The sequence below is a fragment of the Gigantopelta aegis genome, chromosome 14, assembly GCF_016097555.1.
Source record: "Gigantopelta aegis isolate Gae_Host chromosome 14, Gae_host_genome, whole genome shotgun sequence".
NCBI lineage: Eukaryota > Metazoa > Mollusca > Gastropoda > Neomphalida > Peltospiridae > Gigantopelta > Gigantopelta aegis.
The window spans coordinates 4,985,329-4,999,607 of record NC_054712.1 but is presented as its reverse complement, the minus strand read 5'-3'; the positions used below and the strand labels follow the sequence as shown (position 1 = coordinate 4,999,607).

The 14,279-nt window shown below is 34.2% G+C and overlaps 1 protein-coding gene across 2 annotated transcripts in view; it reads right to left on the bottom strand.

Moving 5' to 3' along the window:
* Positions 1 to 4,378: 4,378 nt before the first annotated feature.
* Positions 4,379 to 14,279, bottom strand: part of LOC121388968 (H(+)/Cl(-) exchange transporter 7-like) — a 155,519-nt gene continuing 145,618 nt past the window's right edge. For both annotated transcript variants that reach the window (XM_041520526.1, XM_041520527.1), the window contains 5 exons: positions 13,352 to 13,441; positions 11,965 to 12,054; positions 10,112 to 10,192; positions 9,125 to 9,254; positions 4,379 to 8,059 (listed from right to left, as the gene is read on the bottom strand). In XM_041520526.1, the coding sequence (XP_041376460.1) occupies positions 9,156 to 9,254; positions 10,112 to 10,192; positions 11,965 to 12,054; positions 13,352 to 13,441 (360 nt within the window). In that variant the 3' untranslated portion in view covers positions 4,379 to 8,059; positions 9,125 to 9,155. The remainder of the gene's footprint in view (positions 8,060 to 9,124; positions 9,255 to 10,111; positions 10,193 to 11,964; positions 12,055 to 13,351; positions 13,442 to 14,279) is intronic.

The following is a 14,279-nucleotide window of genomic DNA, read 5'->3' as shown; positions in this document are numbered from 1 at the left end:
TGCACAATCCCACAGACATGATAACCAGTCGTGGTGCAGTGGCTGGGATCGATCCCAGACCGACTGCACAGCGAGCGAGCACTACGACTGGGCTACGTACCGCTCCACCACCTGCATTTAAAGAAAAACACTTCTTTAATAACACTAGCAATATGTACTCTTTACAGAAATTTGTGGCAAACTAGAAAATAAAATGGGCCAGAGACTGAAAAGTAGGATCACTGGTCGGCCTGCATTCAGGACTTCAGATTACTGGAGCAGCCAGATAATTCACTGATTGGAAGAGGGTACATATGCCAAATGCTTACGGACATCAATTCACTCATGTACAATAAGCAGCATTTCTTAGTCTTCGAGTATGCCACTTGGTTTAAAAAAAAACCCACCTAACAACAATACCATCCATCCATCTCACAAATACATTTCAATGAGTAGAACAAAAATCAATGTAGGTCCCTACTCTAGATATATTTGGCTATACCAAAAATAAATTACAAAATGCTCATAAAAAACTGGTAATTTTTTTATTTAATATAAAAATAAGGCTCATCTATTGTTTTACCTTGTGGTACCAATACACATTGCTGTCGAGAAGTCTTGGTGATTAATAAAAAGCTACTGCACAATATACCAGTGATAACTAATAACTAGTCATTCTCAGAATTGTCTTGGTGGCTCTAGTGATACAGAAATTTGCACAATAATATTGTCAATATACCAGTAAATACTACACATTCTCAGAATTAACTTGGTAGCTGGTGATACATGAATTATTTGCACAAAATACCAGTGATTACTAGCAACTAGTTCCTGTTAGCTCTGGTGATACATAGATTTGCACACTACACCATTGATTATTAATAACTAATTTGTGGAACTGTCTTGGTAGCTCTGGTGATACATAGATTTGCACACTATATCAGTGATTATTAATAACTAATTTGTGGAACTGTCTTGGTAGCGCTGGTGATACATAGATTTGCACACTATATCAGTGACAACTAGTAACTAATTTTCAGAATTGTCTTGGTAGCTCTGGTCAAACATGGATTTGTACAATATACCAGTGGGAACTTGTAACTAATTCCCATAAATGTCTGGTTAGCGCATGACACACAAACATTATTAGATTTGAATAGTGTATCATAACTAATCACTATTTTTCTGGTAGCTGATGATACACACACGGATTTGCATAACATTGGTGATTGTTAATAAATAATTCTCAGAATTGTGTTGGTAACTGGTGGTAAACACATGGATTTGCATAACATTCCAGTGATTATAGTAACTTATCTTAAAGGGTTTTGGGACTTGTATTGGCAGTTGTGATCATTATAACCGTGTTGTACCCTGGCAGCTGATAAAACTAGTCTGGCCTCTTCTTCAGCTGGTATTGCTTGAAGTAAGCAGAAACCAGAATAAGACAAAGTTGATTATCTTGTACGCTTAGATTTTTTCAGCATTATGTAAACCAATACAGATTTCAACAAATATTAGGTTTGGGCAATTTTCTAGGAATTGTGCCATTAATGGGACAAATCTTTATACGGTCCCGATTCCACTCTGGCATTTCACACCATATAAAATGAGTTTGCAAATTATTTGTAATGATAAATTTTTCACCTTGAATGGATTTTTTTTTAGAAATGAATAAAAGCATTTTGAGGTACTTTTTTGTTCAGCCAATGAAATTTCTGTATTTGGGACCAGGCCTGGTGCTTACAAGTCTTTTAGAGTCTAGACCGAAGACTCCTATTAGAGTCTAGACCGAAGACTCCTAATAGAGTCTAGACCGAAGACTCCTAATAGAGTCGACGTGAACGTCATGGCAACGCAATACAAATTGTATGCGTGTCATGTCATTAGAGATTGAGTCTGGACTCGAGTGTTATAAGCACGGGCTCAGGTCATCTCATGATTGATGAACAGCAGAGGTTATCCTACCATATTTATTGCCAAGATGGAAACTGCCGACCGGATTGCTGAACAATGCTGGCTCTTTAACGTCGCATGAGCCCAACATAAAATGCTTAGGTGAAATCGGAGCCCGAACATTAGCATTTGAAAACTTACAAATATTTCTTTTCTTAACTTTTAACAGACCCTTCACAGAAGAAATAAATATATTTGAAAGAGTAAAAATAAGAAGTAAAATATAAATAGAGATGGTTCAACAAATATTTATTGTTAATATATACTATTAAAAAAAATATAGGGGAACCTGAAATATTAATGTTAATATCAACTATTAGATAGAACATAAGTTTTGACCACAGACATCCTAGTAAAGAACGTTCAGGTCTGTTTATCAACACACCGAAACACATTCCATAGTTTGCACGTGCATCACGCAATTGCCCCGTATACATGTGCGTGGGGGGTCATTCTTGATTTTGACAATTTCCAGGAAGGTTGATTAATCATTGCGGAACATTATTTCTGTCAATCTTTTTCATTCTGTTGATCATACAGTTGATATTGTTTTGTTTTTAGTAATTTTTATTGTTTTAATTTGCGATTTACTGATAAAAAAACATCAACTTTAAAATTTCACTTCTGACTCCAATCGTCCTTAAAAATCTTTGGTGGTCATAAAACCTACTGTAATACTGAACTACCGGTTGTAATGTTTGCCCAATTAATTCACTAGTATCATATAACCATTCCCCACAGCTAATATACCTTACAATTTTGGCAATTGTAAATTCTTATTAAGAGTTCCCCTACTTTTTTTGATGAGTATATATTAAACATTTTGAGTGGCACGGTTGGTCTTCTGTGTGGCCCTAAATGTGAATAGATTTATGCTAAATAGCATCCCTCGTTTGAACAAACTGCTCTTACTAACACTAATTAATTTGCAAAGTGCAATTACCCTGACATTTTGTTAAGTGTGATTTTACGTGCTCCTGAGGTTTTTAAAAATAGTAACCTGAAATTTTGTGAAAGACTTGCAGTGACTTGAGTAGAACATTAAAATAATCCGCTGACTAGCCTACTTGTGTTGACACAGACAGTCTAAGTAGAAGGAAAATGTAGTTTTGTGAAATCTACATTAACATAATGTGGATATTTTAATAGCATACAGTTAACTTTTAACAAATGGAAATTTCCACTGGTGTAGGTTTTAAATTAAATTAAAATTCATAATAAAACTTGATCATGGAATTTTTATTTTAATTCAAAGTATTCAATAACCATAACCAAAATGGGTGTTAATTGGATCAAGAAGGGCAGGTAAGAGGTGGAATACCTTTTTAAAAATACAAATGAGTTGTAGTTAACTGTTTCTGCTACAATGTCATACAACTGCCTCATTCCCCTACCTCCTCCCATCTGTCTTCCCCTCCGCTATAATAACACAGGAATGTAAAGGGCACGATCAACAGTGGCGTCGGGGGGGGGGGGGGGAACCAATCTAAACTAGGAACACAAACGACACATGGGGCCCAATTTACACAGCAGCCTGGTTTTGTCTTACACCCGTGTGAATACATGTACAATTATACATGTATTTACAATGCTTAAAAACCAACGTTTAAGAAGAACAGGCTTCATAAATTCAGTCAATGATTTCTATCACAGATGATATGATTACCATACCGAATTTTGAATAAGCTTCACCAGTTGCTAATTTTTAAAATAATTGGCGAAGAATTTTAATTTGGCAAAATAATTTTATGTAATAATTGATGTTTTGTTAGTAAATATACTCAAAGGCAAAAGTTATTGTGACACACAAAAGACAAAGATAATTGATGATAAGTTTTTACTGCCGTGTTTGAAACATTATAACATGGAAAGAAAAGGTATGTATACAAGCAATAGTCCATGAAAAGAGCCACATCACTAGAGGGGGTACAGCGCGAAGTTCACGCAGTCAGTAGTGAGTGTGTCCACCTTGAACATAGATATAGGCCTGGCACCGTCGTCTCATTGAGGCCACTAAATGCTGAAGAATGTTCCTGGAAATGCCATTCCAGATCTGAGGATCAGCATGGTTTGGATCCATGCGTTTTGGTGAGGGGTTGTCACGGGTGGTCGGCTGCTACAGGGACGGTCCTTGACCTGGTTGTTTTGTTGATATCGTTGCCATAAGTGCCATATGGTGTTTCTGTGGACGTTGAATTGACGTGTGACATCAAGCTGTGAGGTCCCAGATTCAAGCATCCCTATGACTTCGCCAACTGTCATTTTTACTGAGGCATGGCATGATGAAATTGCATCAAACAGTTCACTAATGGTGTTTTTCTGACTTCTGAAGGCTGCACAGAGTGCTAATGATTTGCGACTGAATGTCTGGCCTTGTTATGGTGAACACTGGACAGGACTTCTCCCGAATATTCCATGTCTCTTGCACAAAGCATGCAATCACTGCAACAACTGCTTGGTTGCATTTCTTCGAGCTGTTTCATGCACATTTTCTCTGGTTTACATCCATAAATCCATTTACAAATTTATTACCCCAAAACAATCCATGTCACAATAACTTTTGCCAATGAGTATAAGAGGATATCTGTAATTTTTGAAGATTTAACAGAAACTTTGTCGAAATGTTCACTCCGAGCTAGCCTGCTTACCTGACAACAAAGCTTATTCAAGATTCCAGTCCAAACTGGTCACACGTTGTTCTCAATGTAAACGGTAAACAAAACTGATTTATGTACAAAAATTATCACAGGTGATTGCTTATAAACACAACTGAACACACTCGCACCAACCATTCATTCCTTTCATCCAGCTAACACGTAAACATTAGGTGGGAAAATCAATATTTTTGCATAATTTAAAATCACAGGTAAGAATGAACAATACTTGATGAATGTTTACTTTGATTCTCACTGTTTGGCCATCCTTGAAGAAAACATTGCTTTGTTGTAACCTGAAACATGGACCTTTCGTCCCTTTCTGCTCCCTGCACCCCCCATCCTGACCACCACAACATATAAATATTAACCAAGGCAGTATCCAAAAGTATATGTATACCATGGGGGAAGAGGGTTGTGGTTCGGACATAACAAAATGAATCGATGTGGGGAAGGGCATCACCAATTACGCTGCTACTGTTGTGGGTCAGGTGACTGCAAAGCAAACTGTTTTTATCAAGGAATGCCATGGCAGTATTTTCAAACTACCTCAGAACAGTAAACTAATATCTGTACAAAATATGCATAATCGACAATAAAGTAAAGATGTTTCAATATGAAACAATTTACACTTAGTCTTAAAATGTAATATCTTTGTCATTGTTACTATAGACATTTATTAGCTTTTATTTCCTATTTTAAGGGTGTAGAGTTTTCCACCATTTCTAAATTATATTTTGACTTTTATTAAAATAACTGGAAATTAAAACCAGTTGGAATAATTAAACTAGCAGAGTTCCAGTTCACTAAACACGAATTGTGAGTTATATTTGACGAATATACTTACTACAGTAAAACCTGTCAAAACACGAATTGTGAGTTATATTTGACGAAAATACTTACTACAGTAAAACCTGTCAAAACAGGATCTGGCAATTAGAGGGTAGCATTTTATCATTTAGAAAATTCAGGACGATGAATCTTGGCCAGTTTTGACAGTATTCTGGTTTGTACAGTGTCCAGTTTAGACAGGTTTCAGTGTATTTTTATTGTTTATTATTTGTGTACCAACTTCAACAAGGCTAATGGTTTATGAGATGATATTCGAGGCCATTTCTGGTTACAAATTCCGATTATTAAGAAATAATAAATATTAGGATACCTGTTATAAACATAAACTATAACTGTGTAAATATTGTGCTAAAAGGTATTTTTTCACCTGAGTGAACAGGCAAATAAGTAATGTATAGTGGATAACAAAATATAAATTAGGCATCCTGTTCAGTTCAGGTTATAAAACATAAATAAACCAAACAAAACTTGCTAAAAAAAGCAAAATATGGTGGACTAACTTAAAATCAACATGAAATGATAAAATATTTTTCTTGTATAATAACATAATAACATAACATAATTTAACAATTTTTTTGTTTAAATTAAATTTTAACTTCATAACCAATGTTTTTTTTTGTATTTTGTTCTGCGATTCAATAAAACGGTCATATAAAATTATTTTAACATTTTATTTCGACTTGCCATGTCTATCATCATGTTTTGGCAGAAAGTACAGTTTTAAATAATGATAACAAAACAAATGAACAAAAAATTTGTTTCATTAACTTAGGTGAAAATTCTGGTACTTTTGTGCTTTCTATCATAGTCACTGACAAAACATGTAGGGCCGTGACCCCAGTATTCGACCAGTACCCAGTATTCGACCAGTGTATTTAATTAATTACCATACTCATTTAAACTGAATAGTATATAGATTTTCCCAACATATTTTGAACATACGTGACAGGGTGAACATTCTTACTTCTGTAAACACAATAGCAGACGATAACCATGTGAATGAACTTAAGTATATATTCATCAGCTATAGTGATAATATGAACGTCGGCCATTTTTATAGCATGCTATTACACCATCGAACATTCCGTGAACATTTGCAATACTTTTAATCCATTTGAAATCTTTGAAAATGTCTTTAATGTTTTTATTTATAATCAAATGAAGCTGGCAATGCAATGTGACCTCAGTCATTATAATTTCAATAACGTGACCCCGTGATCAAATAATGGCATATGATAAAGAGGATTACCCCAGTATTCGACCAATAGAAAAGCTTGAGGATACATTCCCAAAATAAAATCCCAAAGAACCACAAATTTACTACTTTTATGTCTTTTGGTGCTGTGTGTTAGGACTTACACAATTATGTTTTCTTTTATTTTCAGTCTAATATCATTATTTGTAAATTGAGATAGGACCAAAGAGACTGTTCATCAGAAAGTAATTGTGTGTGTGTGAATATGTATATAAGCATGTGCGTGTGTGCATAAATGCATGAATATGACATTGTGTTACAGTTGTTAAAATCAAAACTTTTTGGATTTAGTTGTTTGACATATGCTGCATTTACTATAAAATAAACTTCAAAGTTTAGTTTTATTAGTTAATTAGAAAGTGGTCAAATACTGGGTCAGCTGGTCGAATACTGCATACACTTCCTTGCGGCACTCAAACCTACTGTAGTTGGCGCATATCGCATCAACAAAACATTGGTCTATTCAGTGAATAGCATTGCCAGTAAGTATTTACGAAGAAAAACAAATATTAATAAATGCCAATAAAATGAATCTGTTATAATCCTTTCTTTCATAAGTGGTCGAATACTGGAGTCGTTGCCCTACCAGAATTTATACTTCACAACACCCTCAATGTATATATTTTTATCTATAACTTTTCACTCAGTAAAATATACTGGCAACATTAAAATAGTTTTGAAAATATGTAGTGAAAGTGAAAATTTATAACTATCAGATATTTAAATATGTTTTTTAGGCTGGTTTTTTTTTAAAGTTAATTATGTTTTAACTTTGCAGCCGCCATTAGTGTTCTCATTATGCGATTAGTCACACAGACAAAAATTAGAACATATAAGACTAAAGTTGTTCCGATTTAGGTGTTCTCACAGCAAGATTTGATCACATGCGACAATTCGGTGCGATTAATCGCGTAATGAGAACGGCCCTTAAGGTGGAAATCGCAGAACGTAAAAAAAATTCTGGATTAAAATAATTTTATATTAAGTACATCTTCTAAATGCAGTTAGTGTGTGTTTGACTCTTATTATCCATTAAAACCCTACTGTGTTGGTTCAACTTGGCAGAAGAACCCACATAAATAGATCTGGAATATTCCCAACAGCTTGCAGCTCAAAATGACAGCCACAATCTGCCTCATGTTTACCAGGTTTTCAGTCCTCATAGCGGTAACCGTCTCTTAGATGAAGTACTTCTGCAAGTAGAGTTTGTTTTGTTGTAATTGTCCTATCCAGCCCTACCATAACCTGCATGGCCAGGGTTTGAGAAAGTTCCGGGTCACACACGATGGGCGGCCTTTCTGTCAGTCCACTATAGGCTGCTACATTTCCGATACAATCGGTTACACAGTCGGGATCATGTCTCCTGTTAAAAACAAACCCCAGTAATAATTATAAAAATGTCATAAATTAAAAAAAAATATTTTCCACTTTATTTTGAGAATAGATGGTAAAAAAAGAAAGAAAGAAATTTAACAAAAGAAGTGAAGTAATGTCATGCCTCCTGTATACTGACACTGCAAACTTAAATAAAAATAATATAGAGTTTTGATGTGTAATGTTTGGTGTTATATTCCATGCTTGTGAGGTTAAATATCTTCTGTCTTGAGATGTTCAATTCACATACATGGTTACAAATAAATGCTTGTGAGGTTAAATGTCTTCTATTTTGAGATGTTCAATTCACATACATGGTTACAACTAAATGCTTGTGAGGTTAAATGTCTTCTATTTTGAGATGTTCAATTCACATACATGGTTACAACTAAATGCTTGTGAGGTTAAATGTCTTCTATTTTGAGATGCTCATTTCACATACATGGTTACAACTAAATGCTTGTGAGGTTAAATGTCTTCTATTTTGAGATGTTCAATTCACATACATGGTTACAACTAAATGCTTGTGAGGTTAAATGTCTTCTATTTTGAGATGTTCATTTCACATACATGGTTACAACTAAATGCTTGTGAGGTTAAATGTCTTCTATTTTGAGATGCTCATTTCACATACATGGTTACAACTAAATGCTTGTGAGGTTAAATGTTCTCTATCATAACATGTTCATTGTATATGAATGGTTGTCTCATCTAAACATTTATGAGGTCAAATGTCTTCTTGAGATGTTCTTTGTACATACATACATGTAGTTAAGTCTAACTGTGAGGTGAGATGTAAAGCACCTGCTTGGTGTGCGGTCGGTGTGGGATCGATCCCCGTCAGTGGGCCCATTAGGCTATTTCTTGTTCCAGCCATGCACCACACTCGTATTATCAAATGTTGTGGTATGGGCTATCCTGTCTGTGGGATGCTGCATATAAAAGATCCCTTGCTGCTAATGGAAAATTGTAGCGGTTTTACTCTCTAAGACTATATATGTCAAAATTATCAAAAGTTAAATGTCCTCTATCATAACATGTTAGTTGTACGTACATGGTTATGTCTTGTCTAAATGCTTGTGAGGTTAAATGTCTTCTATTTTGAGATGTTCAATCTTCAGCATGCCTCGTTTTGATTCAGCACGGAATTTCGCAAGGTCTTTTCTTGTTACCATGCCAAGAGGCTGAAACAAAAAAAATCAACAACTGTATTATGTGTACTTTAAAAAACCAAACAAAAAATTAAAAACATAACTTGACAAACCAAGTTATAAATACTGAACATGTTCACATATATTTGTGAAGGTTTATCTGCCAGACTGATTATAAAGTACGATTTGGCAATGTACACCTCTTAAACTTTGATTATAAACTTGGTGTTTAAACTTTCATAATGTCTTGTGACAAGTGGCTGCTCAACATAGGTCAGTTTATACTAAAGGTAGTACTCAACCAAATAACTGGGTCAAAGTTCGATGTGTACCCAATTTTTGATAAAGCAGTTAAAACCTCAAGTCCTGTAATTGGTGATAAATGTGAGTGTATTGCTTGTAAAAAAATATTAGTTTCATCTAGGCAAGAAATGTATGCAATTTTATTTCATCTAGTACCATTGTGTCAAGTAACCTTGTGCTTGAAACATATATTGGGTAACTGTAAAAAAAAGTAGGCCTACTAAAATTTTGTGTGGAACTAGGGTAGTCATAGACGCTACCCGTTATCTCTGAAATGAGCAGCTTGACCCCTAATTTTCTCTGATTCACTTTAAGGGTGAAGGGTGGTAGTATTTATATTTGTGGTGTATATGTAGCTGCAGAGTTTTAGCCACATGTTACTATTATCGTCTATGGGATTAAATTTGGTGGTATAATACAAATCTGGCTTAATATAATATACATCCTCATCACCATATTATTAATCAAAATAAGCCAACTTATCATGACACTTATTTAATAATCCATGCTTGAAATGGCAATAACTATTATGTCATTCCTAATATTATAGACAAAATACATGCACCAACAAAATAGGAAATGCTTACCTCATATCTGTCATTGACAATGATAATATGGCGTAACCCGAGACCACGGAATAGTCGGAAAACTCGAGGCATTGAAAACTCCTACACAAAGCAAAAACAAAACAAAACAAAGTTAACATATTAATTATTTCTTATTTCATTTAAAGGGACTACGGTACCCTGAGTTTGCATCCACTGTAAGATGTTTTTGACTAATACTTTTTGGCGACTAAAATTGCATATTAAATATATTTTCTTGTTTATAACACCAGTGTCTGCATATCCAATGTGTTTGTGGTCATGTGCTAATTTTTGAAGCAGTCATTGTCACTTGTTTTCTCAGTATATATTTGTTTTCGTACTTAAAAAATCATTGGAAGATAAAATCTGGTTTGGGCTGCTACAAACACTAGGAAGATAACAAAACACCTTGTTTATACAGACACTGATATTGTAAACACTAGGAAGATAACAAACACCTTGTTTATACAGACACTGGTATTCTAAACACTAGGAAGATAACAAACACCTTGTTTATACAGACACTGGTATTCTAAACACTAGGAAGATAACAAACACCTTGTTTATACAGACACTGGTATTCTAAACACTAGGAAGATAACAAACACCTTGTTTATACAGACACTGATATTGTAAACACTAGGAAGATAACAAACACCTTGATTATACAGACACTGATATTGTAAACACTAGGAAGATAACAAACACCTTGTTTATACAGACACTGGTATTGTAAACACTAGGAAGATAACAAACACCTTGTTTATACAGACACTGGTATTCTAAACACTAGGAAGATAACAAACACCTTGATTATACAGACACTGGTATTCTAAACACTAGGAAGATAACAAACACCTTGATTATACACACACTGATATTCTAAACACTAGGAAGATAACAAACACCTTGATTATACAGACACTGGTATTCTAAACACTAGGAAGATAACAAACACCTTGATTATACAGACACTGATATTCTAAACACTAGGAAGATAACAAACACCTTGATTATACACACACTGATATTCTAAACACTAGGAAGATAACAAACGCCTTGATTATACAGACACTGATATTCTAAACACTAGGAAGATAACAAACGCCTTGATTATACAGACACTGATATTCTAAACACTAGGAAGATAACAAACACCTTGTTTATACAGACACTGGTATTCCAAACACTAGGAAGATAACAAACACCTTGATTATACAGACACTGGTATTCCAAACACTAGGAAGATAACAAACACCTTGTTTATACACACACTAATATTCCAAACACTAGGAAGATAACAAACACCTTGTTTATACAGACACTGGTATTCCAAACACTAGGAAGATAACAAACACCTTGTTTATACAGACACTGATATTCTAAACAAGAAATTATTTATAATATGTACTTTTAGTCACCAAAAGGAATCTTTCATAAACACATTACAATGGCAACAAACTCAGTATAATCCATATGACAGCTATACAGTTGCCAATTTTTGTATTGACTTACTTCTTTTAACGATCTTCATAGACCAAGGGTGGATCCAAAATTACACATTAAATACTGATATCTTAACCAGGAAAATATCTTTAATATGTAATTTTAGTCATCAAAAAGGCTTAATTTGTATATGTAGTTGTAAAATATTTTCAATGGTAGAGCAGTCCCTTTAATAAACAATAGATCATAAAATATTACTACTGTAACTCAAAATACTTGCATTTTGAATCTTACGAAATTTAGTGAAGCAAAGCAAAGCAAAAGTAATATTTCCTTGCACAATGTTAGAAGTTAAAGTTTGTTTTGTTTTAAACGTGTTCATTCTATGTGCACTTTGCTGTACTTACAGGAGACACTGTGTACGGTGTTTTGTTCATATAGGGACGGAAATCAATCACACACTCTTTTTCTTCATCCGTCAGCTTCTGATCGATGTCCTGGAAACAGATTAACATAAATAAGTCTCAACAGGTGCCAGTAAGTCTTAACAGGTGCAAATAAGTCTTAACAGGTGTAAATAAGTCTCAACAGGTGCAAATAAGTCTCAACAGGTGCAAATACTTCTCAACAAGTGCGAATAAGTCTCAAAAAGTGCGAATAAGTCTCAACAGGTGCAAATACTTCTCAACAAGTGCGAATAAGTCTCAAAAAGTGCGAATAAGTCTCAACAGGTGCAAATAAGTCTCAACAGGTGCAAATAAGTCTCAACAGGTGTGAATAAGTCTCAACAGGTGCGAATAAGTCTCAACAGGTGTGAATAAGTCTCAACAGATGCAAATCAGTCTTAACAGGTGCAAATAAGTCTTAACAGGTGTGAATAAGTCTTAACAGGTGCAAATTAGTCTTAACAGGTGCGAATACTTCTCAACAGGTGTGAATAAGTATCAACAGGTGTAAATAAGTATCAACAGATGCGAATAAGTATCAACAGGTGCGAATCAGTCTTAACAGGTGCAAATAAGTCTTAACAAGTGGGTAGGTTGGGTAAAAACCTGCCTTCTCAAAACAAATTTTCTTTTTTAATTTATTGTCCAGGGGAGCATGACTCGAACCCCTCCTTAGAAATTGTAGTTGCCACAGTTTAAACTTTGCACTACAAACCGACAATTGTACTTCTTTGTATGATATACCAGTAACTGCACTTCACTTCAAACTATGGATAATTTTACTTCATTCTATCTCAACAGTAATTGCACTTCACTTCAAACTATGGATTTTTTTTTACTTCATTCTATCTTAACAGTAACTGTACTTCACTACAAACTGCTGACAATTGTACATCTTTGTATCTTACCAGTAATTGTACTTCACTACAAACTATGGAAAATTGTACATTTTTGTATCTTACAAGTAACTGTACTTCACTACAAACGTCTAACAATTGTACTTCTTTCTTTGTTCCCAGTAATTATACTTCACTACAAACTACTGATATATTTTGTACGTCTTTGTATGTTACCAGTAATTATACTTCCCTACAAACTACTGATATATTTTGTATGTCTTTGTATGTTACCAGTAAGTATACTTCACTACAAACTACTGATATATTTTGTACGTCTTTGTATGTTACCAGTAATTATACTTCTCTACAAACTACTGATATATTTTGTACGTCTTTGTATGTTACCAGTAATTATACTTCACTACAAACTACTGATATATTTTGTGCGTCTTTGTATGTTACCAGTAATTATACTTCACTACAAACTGAAGATACGTTTATGTACTCACTTCTATTTTAATTAGTTCTGTAGGGAAAGGATCATTGAAATCTTTCATTCTCACGTTACTTGGACACGGCATCCCTTCTGGTGCAAAATTCTGTAGAAACGAGTTCAAGATGAATTACAAAACACAAAAATATGGATAATACACACCAAATCCAGTTCAGCCTTTTGTGACATTACAAAACAATGAAATGTGGATCATTTAAAGATTGTCTGTTATTTCTTTTACGTTCATCGGGGTATGATAAAAACAAATCATCCGCAAACTGTGTGAAATGGCAAAGCCATTCTCACATAAGTCTGGGATTTTTATTTTTTATTCCCAGATGAACATAAAAGAAATAACAGACAATCCTTATAATTAAATCTGAAACATATACTTACTAACAATAGCACTAAAAGCAACTTGCCCACATAAAGTGACATCATCAGATATGATCAGTGCTGGATTTATAAGGAGGCAAAGGGGGCAATTGCTCAGGGCCCCCCTGTCAGAGGGGCCTCCCAAACTAGGACTTCATTTATAAAAAAAATTAATAATTATAAAATTAGTTCATTTTTTTATTTGTCATGTAATTTAATTTCTATGTTGAGGGTCCCCCCAAGGTTTAAATATGACATTCCCTGACAACATTATTTTTACATTCATCGAGAAATGAACAAACTCGTGATGCTATGTGTGGATCAATGGGATGGCGTTACATTGTAATGAATGTAACTGAAATTTAATCATGGGAGTAAGTTCAAAACATTTTTTATTACATTACAAAACTGAACTGAAAAAGAAAAAACCATTTCAGGTTTAATAATGAAAAAAGAATCAATGTACAGTGAAATCGCTCAAGATCGAATGTTTTTCATGGACTGTTTTTAAATATCAGTACAGGACAAAACTTCTCTAAAGAGAATACCTCTTAAAACCAGACTTTTTA